Source organism: Hemitrygon akajei, chromosome 8 (genome assembly GCF_048418815.1).
Source record: "Hemitrygon akajei chromosome 8, sHemAka1.3, whole genome shotgun sequence".
NCBI lineage: Eukaryota > Metazoa > Chordata > Chondrichthyes > Myliobatiformes > Dasyatidae > Hemitrygon > Hemitrygon akajei.
Window position 1 is genome coordinate 50,522,638 of NC_133131.1, and position 18,590 is coordinate 50,541,227.

Sequence of the window (18,590 nt, forward strand, 5' to 3'; positions counted from 1 at the left end):
AACAATGCAGTTATACCACTATCTTTGTGCTTAAACACTTTACTTGGGCAGGTTTTTGACAATGGTGTTGATATTGCACTAATCCATTGGGTTTTGATGAAGTCAGCCCCATCGCTTAGTTTCCTGCCCTTGCATTGTTTGTCATTTTTGGATTGTTATGAATTATTGTTTTTCTTTGTTTTGTAGCTATGGATCAAATTTTATCTATTCTGGCTTAATTTGTCCTATATAGGTTGGCAAGTATCAGGCTTTTTTTTTGTAATCTGCCACTATTTTACATTTAAATCCCCTCCTGTTTTGTGCTATTATCTGGATAAGTATTTTGATCAACCAAATGAGTCAGATGTGCATATTGATTTTGGGTCACCTTCTGCCTGCTGAATGCCTCTCTTGCAAGCTCCAAGAAATTGAGGGATAACTTATCTTCACCATGTTTTGTGTACTTCTGCCAAATCTATTGTTACATTGACTTTGGCTGGGAGCAATTTATTTCGTTTTGACTGATACAAATAGGATTTGTAGTTATTTAAAATGACATCCACATCCAGAGCCCATTCTCAGACTTTAATTACATCTAAAAACAAAGTGTGTCCTGCCAAATGATCTCAGCCTGAAATGTCGACTGTACTCTTTTCCATAGATGCTGCCTGACCTGCCGAGTTCCTCCAGCATTTTGTGTGTGTTGACTGGATTTCCAGCACCTGCAGATTTTCTCTTGTTTGTGCTTGTTACTTGTTTTCCCTACAACATGTCAATTTGCATTTTTGCCTCTGGTAGTATTTGCATTGTCTAATATTTTATGTGATGTGACAATGTCACATTGTTAACCAAGCATGACCTTGGCTCCCAGGAGCTCCCCCTTGCTCTTGCTTTAGTTCAGTAATGACTATCTACATGAGGGCTACTTTGCTGTCCGTCACTACTTCTATCTTCATGAGCAGACGTTCGGGGATGAACATGACTTCCATTCTCTGGGTCTGAGATGCCTCCTGGCCCAGTTTGGGATCTGCATAATATGCGACGGGTGTGGCAGGAGATGCACGACGGGAAAAGTAGATCAGTAGTGCAGGGAGTGATTCACTCCTGCCATTTTTGCTGCGCTTTCAATGAATACACTCTTAAATGCCATCCCAAATGCCCTTCTTCATTTAGGGTGGTTATGAGCCATCAGCTCTCGAGTCTGTGGGCACATTACAATTTTTCAAGAAGGCTCTGAGAATGTGCTTGGGGAGACAAGATCCTTCAGATGCTGGAAATGCTGAGTAACATAGAAAAAGGTGGAGGAGCTCAGCAGGTCAGGCAGCATCTGCGAAGGGAAATGGGGAATTAGGGTTTTGGGTTGATACCCTTCTGTCAATCCTGATGAAGAGTTTTGACCAAAAATGTTGACTGTTTCTCTCCTTAGATGTTGCCTGACCCAATGAGCTCCTCCAGATTTCTGTGTGTTGATCAAGAATGTCCTTGAGACCAACTACTTTCTGTGAACAAAAATTACCTCTCAATCTCCTTTAAACCACCCCCCTCACCTTAAATCTATGCGCTCGAGTTTGAAAAGCCAAGGGGAAAGATTTTGGCTATCTACCCAGTTGTTTGTCTCTCATCATTTTATATACTTTTATGTATGTCCTGAGCTGTTTAATGTTACATTCTGACATGTACAGTGTCGTTATTATTGTCAGTGACTGCAGACACTTTACATCTCATTACTCTTCAATGAGGAATGGCCTCCTTACATCTTTTTCCTATCCCCTGCTTTTCCTGGATGCTTATTGCTCATGTGCCTCAGCTGTTTAATTTTCCAGTTTGCCCCTTCCCTGGTCCATCCTTATCATTTCACCTTTGTTGATGCATTAAACTTCCATATTCCAGCAAGTTTTGCGTATTGGTTAAGGAGATTTTCCAGACTATCTGAGATGTTCAGACTTTTAACTCACTTTTTTTTAAAACATGGTGCAAGGTATAAACATTTCCCAGTGAAGCCAGTATGTTGAGGGGGAGTGTGGGAAACAGAACCAGGGGAGTGTCAAGGGAGCGTGGGGACTGGAGTTCCAGTGAATGAGGGAGAACACTAGCACCCGTGCCTCAGTTCCCACAATACTCTTTGTTCACCAAGGTCCCATTAACACAGACTGATCCAAGGTGATGTATGTTATTAACTAACTTTTTTGTAAGCTTTATTGATTTGTTACTGATTGTTTTGCTAATCAATTTGAATATATAGCTGAGAGGGAAAGAACTAGAATCAATAAAATGAAATGGTGGGAAAAAAGAGCTAAAACCTAGATGGAAGTCTGAGAATTCAGTAAGAGGAAGTGTGTATGTTTAAACTAGCCACTCTTTTTAACAACTGCTTTTTCTCTTTCCTAAAACAGTTCGAGATTATCGGTTAATGCAAGTTAGTCAGACCGAGTGGATGACGACTCAAGCCCAGCTCGTCCAGTTCCTGCAGCAGTTCATGTTAATTTACAGCCACCTACTGCAAGCTAACATAGACAGCAGTTCCCCAGATGCAGTGGAGGCAACCTGGCTGCAATCATTAGCTCTAAAGGGTCTCTACAAATTGCTGCAGGTAACAACTTGTACAAATGTACCAATAAGTGCTGTTTCAGAATTTATACTCCAGTATTTCTCTCTTTGTGAAGTTCTGAATTTTAATTGCTTCTGCACTGTAATTCTGCCTTTCTCTTATCGTTAGGGTTCTGGCAGGCTTATTTGTCATTGAACATACCCCATTTTTGTTTCATGTAGAGGGCAGAGTGGATTTGATTTCCCTGCTCTATGACATCCTGACTTTGTATTTGTTTCTCCTGGACTGTCTTCTCTACTTTTGTTTCTTTCTGGCCCTTGTGCTGTCACAGTTTCCTTGTCTGCACCCTCCGCCACACTCCTGCTTGTGGCTCTTCATCCTCACGATATTTGTGCACCTATGGGCCACATCCCCCTCTTTCTGTCCCTGTTGGACATTATTCGCAAGTGAATTAATGCAGATGTGTGGATAAATACAAAAAGAACAACCTTTTATGAAATTCTGATCATTATTCAAACGTGTAAAGGGAAGATAGCAATGAATCCTGTACATTGATTTCAGTTCAGCGTTCAATACCATCATCCTGCAGAGAGTAGTGGAGAAACTGTCGCTGCTTGGCCTTAACACTGCCATGTGTCGCTGGATTTTGGATTTCTTGACAGAGAGACCACAGTCAGTCCGTGTTGGCAGGAACACCTCTGACTCCATCACACTGAGCACTGGATCCCCACAAGGTTGTGTGCTTAGCCCATTGCTGTTTACACTGCTAACACATGACTGTGCAGCCAGATTCAAGGAGAACCTGATCATTAAATTTGCTGATGATACTGCAGTGGTGGGGCTCATCAGCAAAAATGATGAAACAATGTACAGGGAGGAGGTTAAACACCTAGAGAGCTGTTGCAGTGACAACAACTTGATGCTTAATGTCACCAAAACCAAGGAGATGATCATCGATTTCAGACGGTCTCAGCCTGAGCACACACCCCTCAGCATCAGTGGCTCCACAGTGGAGAGAGTGGAAAACATCAAGTTCCTTGGGATGCAGATCTCGGACAATCTCACCTGGTCCAGGAACACCACTGGGATTGTGAAACGAGCCCAGCAGAGATTGCACTTTCTGAGGAAGCTTAAACAAGCATCACTCCCCACTAACATCTTAACTACATTCTACAGAGGTGTGGTTGAGAGTGTGCTGACCTTTTGCATCACAACCTGGTACTCCAGCTGCAGTGCTGCCGACAAAAAAGCCTTGCAGAGGGTGGTTAGGGGAGCAGAGAAGGTTATTGGGGTCTCCCTACCTTCTGTCCAAGACCTTTTTCAGAGTCGATGCCTCCAGAAGACACGGTACATCATTAAAGACCCCTCACACCCTCTCCATGAACTGTTTGTTCTTCTGCCATCAGGTAAGCATTACAGGAGCATCAAAACAAAAACCACAAGGCTACTAAACAGCTTCCTCCCACAGGCAGTCAGACTGCTAAATAGCTGCTCTACCTGACTCTGCTTTGGACACTTTTAACTTGCACTGGACACTTGTAACTTGTTTTTAACTGACATGTGGCTGTTGTGTCTTACTATTTATTGTTATGTTTATTATTTAGTGTTGCGTTTGTTATGTTATGATTGCACTGCTCCTGGGAAACGTTGTCTCATTCTGCCCTGCAGAGCTGATGTACGGTTAGAATGACAATAAAGTTTTTGAATCTTGAAAGGGAAAAGGGAGTGAGGGATGGAAATGAGCTTGATTAAATAGCATCAAAATAATATATATTAATTTAACAATTATTATCTGGCTATTTTTTGGTGGAACTTTGATGGAAATATTCCAGAGCACAGTGATGGATATAATTAGAATCCTAGACATTTTCTTGTGCAGGTTCACATGTTTGTACGATGACCAGTGAGGGTGTTGTGTTGAAGTTTGGTCCTTTACTCAGGAAAAGAGACAACTCGAACATAAGCTCAATTAAGGAATGTTCATGTCCCCATGCATCATGTTGTGATTTGGTAGATTATTTGTAGGTTTTTCTTACAGATATCATGAATGTGTGGTGTGGATGAAAATTGCTGTAAATGTTTAGTCCTACCCCAGTGATGGTGGTTTGATTACCATAACATTAGTGCTTGTTTCTATTTTGCAGAAGCCTAGTATTGAAGAGATCCATCCAATCATTCTGCAGTCTGGTTTGATCAAACTGCTGGAGAAGAAATGTACCAAAGGGACAGGGTTTAGTAAGCTGTGGTTGCTTTGTGACCTGGAGGTGAGACCCATGTTATGTGTAATGGATGTTTTAAGTCAATAAAATGGTCTAATAACCGATCAGTAAATTAGAAACATAGAAAAACCTACAGCACGATACAGGCCCTTCGGCCCACAAAGTTGTGCCGAACATGTCCCTACCTTAGAAATTACTAGGCTTACCCATAGCCCTCTATTTGTCTAAACTCCATGTACCTATCCAAAAGTCTCTTAAAAGACCCTATTGTATCCGCCTCCACCACCGTTGCCGGCAACCCATTCCACGCACTCACCACTCTGTGAGTAAAAACTTACCCCTGTCATCTCCTCTGTACCTACTCCCCAGCACCTTAAACCTGGGTTCTGTTGTGGCAACCATTTCAGCCCTGGGATGTAATAACAACAATGCTATTGTAAAGGAGATGGAATTATAATCATTATCTTCAAAATGCTCTCCTACTGAGAGATCTGACACCTGACCAGGTTCATTTCCCAATACCAAATCAAGTACAGCCTCTCCTGTTGTAGGCTTATCTACATAGTGTGTCAAGAAACCTTCCTGAACACACCTAACAAACTCCACCCGTCTAAACCCCTTGGTCTAGGGCATATATGTCAAACTCAAGGCCCGCGGGCCAAATTCGGCCCGCGGTGGAATTATCTTTGGCCCGCAAGATAATATCTAATTACTATTAAAGCTGGCCCCAGTAATTGAAGCGCCTATGGCGTATGATATGACTAATGCTGAGTTTATTCAGGTACCAGGTTTTCAGGGTTTTTAGTGTTTATTCGGCAGTCTTCTTCATAAGAAACGGAATTTGTAAAGTGAAACACTTTGTAGTTATAGCAGAGACTGAGACACATGAGAGCAGGCTGAAAAAACGGAGGCAATGAAAGCTGCGTTCGCACGCGTCCGACTGATCCGGCCCGCATCAAGCTGCATTTTGCTCAATCCGGCCCGTGACCTAAAATGAGTTTGACACCCCTGGTCTAGGGAGATGCCAATTGATATTTGGGAAATTAAAACCCCCCATCACGACAACTCTTATTATTACACCTTTCCAAGATCTGTTTCCCTATCTGCTCCAATTTGTGCTGCTTTCAACAGATTTGAACATATTTTGTTGTGTACTTCTAACTAGCCAGCCGTGTGGTTACTTGGAATTTGACAAAACAAGCAGATTGCGAATCTAAAGTGCAGCAGGTGGGCATAAAGGCTTAAGTTATTCTCGCTTTCTTTGTTTTGAACAAGACCCTCTCAATCATGATGTACTCGTCCAAAAAGGAGGCCAGTACCAGTGCCAGTGCTGAGGGGGCTGATTCGGAAACAGAGGAGCAGGAACAGACCCCAGATCGTGAGTCTAAGACCGGTGCCTCTGATTTGGACAAAACTAAGCCTGATCCTTTGGATGGTCTTGATGAAGCCACAAAAATTTTTTTTCAGGTATGGAGCAAGTTTATTTTTCTAATTAGATATTGGAGTTTCTATTTATATTGAACACAACTTCAGCAAAAAAAAATGTAGCTGCTCCAATTTGTGTAACATTCTGGCCATGTTTAGGACTTTAGGAATGGATTTGGGTAGTTTATGGAGTTCCAGGATTTAGACCATGTGATGGTGAAGGAATGATTATATATTTGCACGTTAGGATGGTGTGTGGCTTAGAATCAGTAATCATGGTTAGATTTCATCTATCAGTATCTCGTGCCCAGCTCCTTCACAACGTGAGCAATGTGCTGAGAATCAGTGCAAAGATACAATTAAGTATAGAGCTCACATTGAACTTGCCTTGTTTCATGTTAGTTCATACCATATCCTGCTATTCCATTTTATAGGAAATGTAAACTGATTATTTCTATTGTAACTGAGAGATATTTTCTTCCAGATAACTCATGATGCTCTAAATGCACCATTGCATATTTTGCGAGCCATGTATGAACTTCAGATGAGAAAAATAGACTCCTTCTTCCTTGAAGTTCAAAAACGGTGAGTGTAGAATATTTTAGTGGTATAACAGCAAGCGACATTTTGCTACCAGAACCATTTGGGATTTTCTGTGCTACAAGATGCAGTGCAAACTTAATTGCAGAGTTGTTCTCTAGGTTTCTAGATATATTAAAAAAAATTTATTCATGACAATTTGGCCAGCAATGAAGATTAGACTAAGAAATGAAATGTAGATCTTAAACCTTTACTCTTGTTTGCTTTGCCGACAGAAAATTTGCATAAAACAGTGTTTTGTTGGGCCTTCTCATTTGAACTGTGATACTTTGAACGGATTGTCTTCACTGGATAGCCTATCATCCATTAGTGCCATAGAACGATGCACACCCTTCAGCCCGTGCTGTGCCTGATGCCAGTCTAAACTAATTTCATCTGCCTACATGTGCTCCTTTTTCTTCCTTTCCCTGCCTGTTTATGTGTCTATCTACATGCCTTTTAAACATTGCCTTGTTTCTCCTCCTTCCATCTCCCCTGGCAGCACGTTCCAGGCACCTAACCCCTCTGGGGGAAGAAGGTGACTAATCTACCCCATCTGCCAGTTGCCCCTCAGCCCCTGGTGCTCCAGAAAAAAACAATCCAAGTTTGCCCAACCTCTCCTTAAAGCCAATCCAGACAGCATGCTGATGAGCCTCTTCTGCACCCTCTCCAAAGCCATGTCCTTCCTAGTGAGGCCACCAGAACTGAACACCCAACTCCAAATGTGGCCTGATGTAAGTTTTATACAGCTGCGACATAACTTGTCAACTTTTATAAACAAGAGAAAATTTGCAAATGCTGGAAATCTGAGCGACACACACAAAATGCTGGAGAAACTCAGTAGGCCAGGCAGCATCTATGGAAAAAAAGTAGTCAACTGTTTCGGCCAAAACTCTTCGACAGAACTGCAGAAGAAGAGTTGGGGTGTAGATTTAAAAGGTGGGTAGAGGAGAGAGAGGAACACCAGGTGAAACCTGGAGGCAGAGGGATGAAGTAACGAGCTGGGAAGTTGATAGGTAAAAGAGACAGAAGGAAAGGGGGGGGGAGGGGAACCAGAGGGAGGTGATGTGTGGGCAAGGAATTAAGGTGAGAGAGCGAGAAAAGTGGATGGGGAATGGTGAGGAGGAGACACTTCTGGAAGCTTGAGAAATCGCTTTTCATGCCATCAGGTTGGAGGTTACCTAAACAGAATATAAGGTGATGTTCTTCCACCCTAAGTGTGGCCTCATCACGACAGTGGAGGAGGTCATAGATGGACATACGGGAATGAGAAGTGGAATTAAAATGGGTGGCCTCTGGGAGACCCTGCTTGTTCTGGCGGACAGAGCGTAGGTGCTCAGCGAAACAGCGTACCGATCTGCGTCAGGTCCGCAGGGATCGCTCCCTACGCGACTCTCTTGTCCATTTGTCCCTCCCCACTGATTTCCCTCCTGGTGCTTGTCTTTGCAAGTGGAACAAGTGCTACACCTGTCCCTACACCTCCTCCCTCATTACCATTCAGGGCCCTAAACAGTCTTTCCAGGTGAGGCAACACTTCACCTGCGAGTCTGTAGGGGTCATTTACTGTGTACGGTGCTCCCGTTGTGGCCTCTTGTGTATCAGTGAGACCCAATGTAGATTGGAAGACCACTTCGCCGAACACCTACACTCCATCTGCCAGAACAAGCAGTATCTCCCAGTGGCCACCCATTTTAATTCCACTTCCCATTCCCATTCCGCTATGTCCATCCATGGCCTCCTCCACTGTCATGATGAGGCCACACTTAGGTTGGAGGAACAACACCTTGTATTCCGTTTGGGTAGCCTCCAATTTGATGGCATGAACATTGATTTCTCAAACTTCCGGTAATTCCCCATCCTTCACCATTTCCCATCCCCTTTTCCCTCTCTTACCTCATCTCCTTGCCCACCCTTCGCCTCCCTCTGGAGCTCCTCTCCCCCCTTTTCCTTCTCTTACCTTATCTCCTTGCCCACCCGTCGCCTCCCTTTGGTGATCCTCCTTCCCCCTCCCCCCCCAGCTTTTCTTTCTTCCATTGCCTTCTGTCTCTTGCACCAATCAACTTCCCTGCTCTTTACTTCATCCCTTCCCCTCCAGGTTTCACCTATCACCTTGTGTTTCTCTCCCCCTTCCTCCCACCTTTTAAATCTACTCCTCAACTTTTTTTCTCCAGTTCTGCCGAAGGGTTTTGGCCTGAAGTGTCGACAATACTTTTTTTCCATAGATGCTGCCTGGCCTGCTGAGTTCCTCCAGCATTTTGTGTGTGTTGCTTGTCAACTTCTACAGTCTGTGCTCTGAACAATGATGGTAAACATGCCATAAACCCTTCTTGTCTACTTGTGTAGCCATTTTCAGTGAGCTATGGACTTGTACCCCAAGTTCTTTTTGTAGATCAATGGTGTCCTGCCATTTACCATATACTTCATGCTTGCATCTGACCTTACATGTCTCTAGATTAAACTCCATCTGTATCTTTTTCTTCTAAATCTCCAACTGATCAACATCCTGTTGCGTCCTTCCCGGCTGACTACAACTCCATTAATTTTTGTCTCATCTGCAGACTTGCTAACCAGGCCAATCTACATTTTCATTTGTACCATTAATACATGTGACAAACAATAGCTGTCCCAGCACTGATCCTTGTGGAACACCACAGGTCACAGATCTCCAGGCAAGAAAAATGCCCTCTCTATGGCTATCCTCTGTTTTCTATGACCGAGCCAATTTTGGATCCAGTGAAATCTGTAGTGTTTTCATCTGCTTTAATTATCTACAACAAGGGACCTCATCAAATGTTTTACTAATGTCCATGTATTTACCTGCACCCTGACCCTTATCACTCATCTTTTTCACCTCCTCAACTAAATTCAATCAGATTTTTGAGAAGGGACTTACCCTGCACGAAACCATACTGATTATCCCTAATAAATCCATGCTTTACCTAATGTAAGTAAATATTTTCCCTAGGCACCTTCATTTATTTCCCTACCACTAATGTAAACTGATGTCAGATTAGCTTAATGCTAGTGTTTTAAGTTCTGAATTAGGAAATCTTATACTTGGAGCCTTCTTGTCCCAAAAGTGCAGAATCCAGGCTGAGAGAGAACTTTGAGCTTTGAACTTTCATTATCCAGGATGTATCAGATGAATATAAAATAATGCTGTGGCAATATCTGACAAGCAGGGAGTTCTGCAGGTATTCTGAACAATATTTCATTATCACATGGGCCTTTGCAATAATTGTACTTCAAAAGGAATTGATTTCCTCTGGCAATTGCTGGGGATGTAAATGCACATTTCTGACAGTTTTGCCTAATGGCTTTTCACTGAGTTGTTTGGTAGCTGAACCTAGATTCTGTCAGTATTGGTTTGATTCAGAGTTTGGAACTTAAAGCAGAAGCCATTCTTAAGTTGATCTGCTGAGTTCCTCCAGGATTTTGTGTGTGTTGCAGCCATTTAAGAAAAATGTTGAAGGGAAACGGAATAAAATGATGTGGGGATTGGGCAGATTAGGATTCTGGTTGCCTTGACTGGACAACCGGATTTGTTAGGCCAAATGGATTGTCACAATGTTCTCATTTCAGTGCAGTACTACACTGTGTGTTGTGTGTGAAGGATGGTGAGGTTTGAATTTACAGCAGCTATTGAATGTTAAAAGAATGAAGATTCTTTCATATTTAGTCTCTGAAGCTCATGAATTTTGGGTGTTGTATTCAGATCTCAATGTACCACTACAGGTTAGCTTTGGCAGAGAAATATCTTTTAACCCTGTCAATTAAACCAAGTTGTGGAGAATGGCTTGAAGCATTACTATTTTACCTTTTTGGTGGAGGATGCAAGTTGGTTAAACTGTCTTTTCTCTCTCTAGGTTTGATGGACATGTAATTACCACAGATGAGATCATTCAGTCTATGTCTACAAAGTGGCAACCTAATGAAACCTTGCACACGGAAGACCACAACACCAAAGCAGTCGACACTGACATGATGATTGTACCATGTGTGGTGTGTCCTTTTTCATACTCAATGATTTCTTTAAAAAATCAAAATTCTGTAAATAATTACATCATGTCCAAAGTAGAATTTCTGAACAGATTGTATGAATATGCAGGAGAGGTAGACTCCTAGAGGCAGCTTCCAAGACCTGTGCATGAAGATCAGCTGAGTATATTATGGCTACTCTTAACACTTTACTATGATCTGATTAGGCTCTTAAGGAATTTGATCAACACCATAAATTAATTAATGGGATTGCATCTGGTATTAGTTTCATTTTGAAGACTGAAGTGCAACTTTCCAAATAGTATGAGCCGGTTTGGCCCATGTAACTATGTATTTGCTTGCCCAGTATATGGTGTATTCACTGAAGAGCAATATAGTGCAGCTATCATAATGCATGACGATGCATTGCACTTGAAGTTGCTCTGTATCAAGGAGCACTTCGGTAGTTAGCTTTACGGGGAATTACAGAGTCATTCAGTATGGAAACAGGCCATTTATCCACACCAACTCCTCTCCCTAAGTGATTCAAGTGTTCATGCAAACACTTAAATGCTGTTAATGACCCAGGTTCAACCACTCTTTCAGGTTGTGCATTCAAGGTACATAGCACCCTCTTGATGAAGAAGCTGCTCCTTATATCTCTCTCTTCCCCTCACCACAAGCTAATGACCTCTTGTTTTCATCTATGTTTGATGAGAGGAAATGTTTCCTGCAGTCTACCCTATCTGTACCCCTCATGATTTTCTATACCCCAATTATGTTCTCTTTAATCTTCACCAAACTAGCTTTTCGAGTCTACCTTGTAATTGAACTGCTTCATCCCAGGCATCATTCTGGTGAATCTTCTCACTTCCTTTTCCAATGCTATCACGTCCTTCCTCCAACATAGTGACCAGAGCTGCATGCTGTACGTCAGCTGAGGTCTAACCAAGATTTTATAAAATTGGAGCATAACCTCCAATATGCAATGGCCAGTAACCCACAAACCACCTTTGTCATACATTGCTACCTTAAAGGCTCCATAGAGTTGTACTCTTGAGAACCCGCTCTTCCTCAGTACTCCCTACCATTCATGGTGTGCATCCTGGTCTTTTTGGTACTGCTAAAATGCATAACCTCACATTTGACTGGATTAAGTAACATCTGCCTTTTTTTTCAGTCCATTTCACCAACACATCAACATCTCTCTACAGCTGGACCACCTTCCACTTTGTCAACAAGTTTGCCGATCTTTGTGTCAATGGCAATTTTACTGATCATGCTTCCCATAACCATTTACAATCAGCAAGGGTGCTAACACTAATCACTATGGAACAGGCCTTGCCACAGTCATTCATGTGCAAAATCAGCCATTTCCTATCACTGTCTGACAAATGGCTTCTTCCGTGTTTGGAGTGTAGTCATCTAAGATCATCAGGGGTTGTTTCTTTCTGTTGGAGATTCCTTGTTGGATCTTTTTAAAGTTGCTGAATTGCCTCTTGGGATAATTAAATCTAAGTTCAAAAGTAAACTGTGGTGCCTAAATGGCTATTCCCCGAATGTTTTACAAGATATCTTGCCCACTAGCAGGTTGTCTTACTATCAATTTTTGTGAACATTACAAATATAGTATTGGATTGTACTAAACTGCACATAAAATCAAAAGGCCTTGAATGCTGGAAATCTAAAATGAAACAGAAAATGCTGGAGTTGAATTTTACCCTTATAATTATTGTCCCCATTTTTATCTGCGTAGAATAGATCCTATTCATACTGTTGGAAAGACTAGTCAAGGGGCTGGATGTGTAAAATATTCTATAGAGTAGCAGGAGCTATCACAAAGCATGCCACACAACTGGAAACATTGCACTTCCAGCCCTGGATTGGATACTTGCTACTCTGGAGTCCAGAACGTTAAAGGATATTAACAGCTATTGAATCCTAAGCTGAACATGATATCCTGTATCTTGCCCATCACCAAGTTTGCACTTATACTTCTGTTTCGTCTGGGTACTCCTGTATTGGCCATGCATTCACAGCTGTTGAAATGCTAGAGACATTATGTTATTATTTTTCAATTTGACCCCCTGTGCCTCACGTCTTGAGTCTTGCGTTGCATAAGCCGCAGTCTCCAAGATGCTGCCACCCTTTTTCTGACCAGCACTCTTCTGCCTCTCATCCACCATCTCCACTCAACTCCAGTACATTATATCCCAGCTCCTGTCTAAGGGCCTTTATTGCGTGAGGCTTTTAAACGCCTCAACCTCATGCTTTTCATTCAAATTCTGATCTACTTTGCATCATTGGTCTCTTTATTATCTTTCTGATGCTGGCAGAGTCTTTCCCCAAGCTTCCTTTTATTTCACCTTTTACCTTTTGAATGCATCTCTTGGGGCTTATCTTTTCAGCCCTACACTCACATTCTCTACATTATGTTATTTCTTCTTCATCAGCCACACGTTGAATAAATGGGAATACTTACCAATCTTCTCAAGTCCTTTCTGTCAGACTTTAATGTTTGCTTGAACTGCTTGCATGACAGCTCTCGTCTCTGAATGCAGGAGAGCTGGAATGGCAAAGTTAATTGTTCAAGGTAACTGTGCGCCAAGCATTGCTCACCTCATTCCCTGACAAAAACAAATTTATTAAAGAGAGGTTTACACAAATCGTGTGGGAGTAACTAAAACACTCTGTCAAAAAGCTAGAACAGAAACATAGTTATGTAATTAGGCCATTTCGCAGGCAAGTTAATGTAACATGCAGTTCCAACTACTTTCTTTTTCAATTTTTTTATAGAATTTTTCAAAAACAGATACGTAATGGTCATAATAGTACAAAGGGAGTGAGATTACATTGTTGGCAATTAACACAAGTAAAAACTATAGGTAACACCAATGTAATGACCTCCCAAACCCTTGATATAAACAAGATACAAAAAAAAAGATGGAATGCAGTTCCAACTACTGATGTGCTCAAAAAAACTTGAGTTTACATTAGTCAGAGTCATGGAGTCTTCAGCACAGAAATAGGCTCTTCAGCTCAACTTGTCCACGTCAACTATGTTGTCCAGCAAGCTCATTCCATCTGCCTGTGTCTGGCCCATAACCCTCTAAACTTCTCCTCCCCACGGACTTATCTAGATGGCTTTTAAATGTTGTTACCATGCCAGATATTCTGGCAGCTCATTCCAAATACATTCCACCCTTTATGCAAGGAAGCTGCCTTTGATATCCCTTTTAAATCTCTTGCCTTTGATCTTGAAACCTACAGTACTGTGCAAGAGTCTTAGGCACATGTAAAACAATTCTGTAAAGCAAAGAAGTTTTCAAAGATAATGAAATGAGAAATTTCTCAATATCAAACAATTACTATAAAGAGCAGTAACCAGTAAAAAAAAATTAAATTAGTATTTGGTGTGCCTTTAAAACACCATCATCTGAATCAAATTCTTACAATGTCATGCATTTTTATAAGAAAATTGGCTGGTAGGTTGTTCCAAGCATCTTGAAGAACTTGCCACAGTTCTTCTGCAGACGTTGGCTGTTTAGCTTGCTTCTGTGGAGGCCATACCATCTGAAACCATGTGGAAAAGAATCTAGGGTGCCTCAGAATTTTGCATTGTACTGTATTTCCTCTTATCAACTCCTTGGGTGGGTGGAGGGGGGATAATGTGCTTTCCTCCTGTCTGTGCCCCTCATAATCTGGTCACCCATCAATCTCCTGTGTTATAAGGAATAAAGTCCCAGTCTACACAACATCTCCTTGTAACTCAGGCCCCAAGTTCTGGTAAATCTTCTCTCATTTTTTTAAGTTTAATAACATCTTTGCTGAAACAGGATGGCCATAACTATATGCAGTACTCCAAGTGTGTCTCACCACCATCTTGTGTGACTGCAGTATAATTTACCAACAGCTGTACTTAGTGCCTTGTTTGTTGAAAGCCAGTGTGCTAAGCACCTTCTCCACCCTATCTGCTTGTGATACTGCCTTCAACAAACTGTGCACTTGCATTCCCAAGTCCCTCTGTTCTAAAACACTTCTTATGGCCCTAACGTTCACTGTGCAAGTCCATAATTTTGCAGTTACCTCCTTGAAACTGGTGCCCATTGCCATGTTAGTCCAGAACATGTGGAACATGTTTTTTCAGAGTACTTCTCATGGACCTGACTTGTTATATGGTGGTGCTAACATTGTTCACCAGAAGAAAAAAATTAATTTGCAGAGTCACCTTCATTCTAAAGAATGTCAAGGAACATATAAAACATGAGCAGCGTTTACTGCACATCACTTGTACCCTTTTGAAGTTGATAATCCTTCTTGTACAACCTTATTCGATTTGCTGAAGATTCTCCCATCCAGCTGTTTGGAGTGTCTTCCATAATGTTGACTGGTGTCACACTTCCATCATTGTGTTCCCTCAAATACTATCAGGAATAATGTGTATTTTGAGAAACATTTGGAGCATGCTAAATAGAACTCCACTGTGTGTGTGTGTTTGTGTGTGTGTTTGTGTGTGTGTGTGTGTCTCTATGCAGTAAAATTGTCCTGTGGAAAATCCCATTTGGACGAATGAAGGCCCTACAAATAAACCCGTTCTTAGTTTCCAATTCATTGTTGGAGGGTTGGTAAAGCATTTCCAGCATTTTCTGCTTTCATTTCAAGTAACCAAGCCAATTAATAACAACTTGTAGTAATTCTGTGTTAAAATTGCGACAGGAGCCTTGTAACTTGAACTCACCAAAATCACCCCTTTCCACAGCACAAGATCATGGGAAAGGCCTGCACACTGGTAAGTGGACAGACATTTCCACAATGGAGACATCAAAGGCACTTCAACTAGCGCATGCATATAAATTTAATTGCATTTTTAAGTGAAGCAAAATCGGCTTACGTGTAGCTTTCTGTAAAACAAACCCTGACACCTTCCTTTTTGTTTTCTTTTTGCATTCTGTTTATATGCAACTCTGAACACAATGTAGATTAAAGGAGACAAAACTTTGCAAACGAGCCTGTGCCAACAGTATGAGTGAGCATCGTGCTGTAAACACATTGACCTTTTTGGCTTAGCCTTAACTTTGTAGCATATGACAGGAATTTGCCTGATCCAGATTTGCATATAGACAGATTGGGCAAAACTGAATTTGTTTTCTCTTCAAAAACCTTCCCTCTTACTGGACTCCTGGAATGAAATATGGACAGTAAGTGGTCCTGCTGGCTTGAGATGGTGCTTTAAGGAACAGGCTTACAGAGCAAATCTCTGAACCTTGCATCATGTTTAGAAATACGATGGGATTCTTCTCTCCTCTGCACCCTGCAAAACTTTGACATGCCTTTTAAAGCTATGCAAAAGCTAACTGTGGTTCAACCAGTGATTTTGAACTTGTTTTCCAAGGGTCTTTGGTAATTATGAAGGGGCATCATTTCAAATCCCACCCTGGCAACTTTTTTGCAACAGCATTTTGTTTCATCATTCAAAATCTTCCTGGGCTGACTTCCTAATTGTAAACTCATTGAACAATCAAAGTAAACGTGTGCACATGAACAAATGACAAAATATCCTTAAAATTGTATGGTGATATTCTGAGATTATTTAAATACTAGTAGATGTATTTGAATTAATTGATAGTGATTCTTTTTATAACTATTGGTAATAATCATGAAATTACCACACTTTATTAACAATCTCGCTTTCATTCCATTATAGTCTTTGTAGGCAGTTTGATTAAAGTTACTTGACGTGTGACAGGACCTACAAAAATGTATTTGACATTTAACTGTTCTAAATTGTCTGAGAAAACCCTTGGTTGTTTTAGCACTATGAGAATGACTGCAGCACTTCAAGGAGGCCTGTCCATCGCCACCCGAGGGCAGCTCCGCTAGAGCTTTGCGCGTTCTAGCTGCAACACGGTGAATGATGCCCTTATTTCAGAACCGATATTGGAGCCAATCCTAAAATGAGGATCGTTGGCTGGCTTTCGTGAAATTAATTTATTTATTGAGATACAGTATGGAGTAGCCCTTCTGGCCCTTTGAACTGCGCCGCCCAGTAATCCCCCAGTTTTAATCCTAGCCTAATCACGGGACAATTTACAGTGACTAATTAACCCACCAGCCGGTACGTCTTTGGACTGTGGGAGGAAACCAGAGCACCTGGAGAAAACCCACGCAGTCATTGTGAGAGCGTACAAACTCCTACCAGACTGCGGTGGGAATTCAGCCTGTACTGTAAAGCGTTGTGCTAACCTCTATGCTACCATGCTGTCCCACTGTATGTGTTCCCGAGGGAGCACCACAGGGTAGGTGTTGAGAATCTTATAGGAGGCAACATTGCCAAAGCTAAGACGTGCAGAGATATTGTTCTGAGAAAGTAGTGAATCTCTAAAGTTTAGAAATGGAGGTGGTGTTCTTAAGGAGGAAATCGGTACATTTTTGAAAGATCAAGGAACTGAGGCCAAGGGAACTGGCACAGATGAGGAGACGAGGCCTTTGGCAGATCAGCCATGATCACATTGAAAGGTTTGAGGGGCCAGGTGGTCAACTCCTTTTGTTACGTTGTGTGCTGCTCAGAAGCCTCCTAACTCATCATTCAGACATTGGAGAAAATCTGGTCTTGGTTTATTTCATTTCATTGATAAACTGAAAACTTGTTAGTTGCATTTTAATGTTCATTCTTTAAAGGTTAAATGTGAGGAGATGGTATGTGGCCAACCTTAGCTTCAAATTATATTGTTAGTTATATATGGGTAGTGAATTTAACCTGTTTTCTGTTTTTAAAACCTAGTCCAAGCCTTTGCGTTATGAGAAAGCAGTGGAAGAGAGCAATCCTGTCTCACAGAAGCTCATAACCAATACAGAAAGTGATCTGCAGCGCAGCTACGCTAAACAACGACGCACTAAAAGCTCCATGCTGCTGCATAAAGAGCTGGACTTGCGTGGCAAGAGGGCAGTGCGTGACTACCTCTACAAAGTCAACGAAGCCATCTCCATTCTATATGCCAGGCATGTGCTCGCTTCTCTATTGGCCAACTGGCCAAGTGGAGTGCCAATCACAGAGGAGATGCTGGGGCTCAGCTGCCCATCTCACATGGCCTACATACTTGATTTGCTAATGCAGCTGGAGGAGAAGCCTCTGTGGGAAAAGGTTGGTGAAGAACGCTCAGGCTTGCAAACTTGTCAAAGCACTACTAAGTAAAGCAGGCCTAGCTATCCATCCCTACAGGGGCTATGAAGTAATGGAAGGGTTCACAGGCAATAGGGAGAGTAAGTGCATCAGGTCCTTGTTATTCACGAGGGAAGTGGCATGGACTTCCACAAATGACATTGTGATCAGTAATTGCAACAAAGATCCACTAAACTGGGTTCATAGATGTTGTATAATGGAATCAGGTCAGAATTATTTAGTTTAGAAGAATGAAGGTGATCTTATTAAAACTTCCAAAATTTTTGCTAGGGGGGTTGCAGAGAGAGTAATTCACCTGACTAAGGAGTCAAGAACCAGCAGTTAGCCTTGGAGTAAGAAGCTGATGTTTCAGACTCAGATGAGGATAAGATTCACCACTTGGATGGTAGTCAGTCTTTGGTATTCTGCACAGAAAATCAGCCATTGATTTCATTGAAGACCGATGAGAACAGGTCTCTGAATATTAAGGGAATGGAGAGGTACTGGAATACTGCAGGTTCGTGGAGATCAGGATGAATGAGAGACAGGCTTCAAGCACCCAATATTGAACTATTGAACTGATGTTTAATGTTTACCTTTTTTAATGTCATTATCATTTTTGTCTCCTATTCTCCCCCCCCCTTATTTTTCTATTAATTGCCCTCCCTTCTTTTACATTTTCTTCACTTCATCCTATCCCCCA

General features: G+C 41.8%; 1 protein-coding gene across 5 annotated transcripts in view; it reads left to right on the top strand.

Moving 5' to 3' along the window:
• The window catches only part of zzef1 (zinc finger, ZZ-type with EF hand domain 1), a 264,244-nt gene that overhangs the window by 171,678 nt on the left and 73,976 nt on the right, over positions 1–18,590 (top strand). For 3 of the 5 annotated variants that reach the window (XM_073053829.1, XM_073053830.1, XM_073053831.1), the window contains exons 44-50: positions 2,373–2,569; positions 4,672–4,791; positions 6,022–6,213; positions 6,656–6,756; positions 10,617–10,752; positions 15,488–15,517; positions 17,510–17,869. In XM_073053829.1, coding sequence (XP_072909930.1) covers positions 2,373–2,569; positions 4,672–4,791; positions 6,022–6,213; positions 6,656–6,756; positions 10,617–10,752; positions 15,488–15,517; positions 17,510–17,869 — 1,136 coding nt within the window. The remainder of the gene's footprint in view (positions 1–2,372; positions 2,570–4,671; positions 4,792–6,021; positions 6,214–6,655; positions 6,757–10,616; positions 10,753–15,487; positions 15,518–17,509; positions 17,870–18,590) is intronic. The other 2 variants (XM_073053832.1, XM_073053833.1) reach the window with 1 other exon arrangement.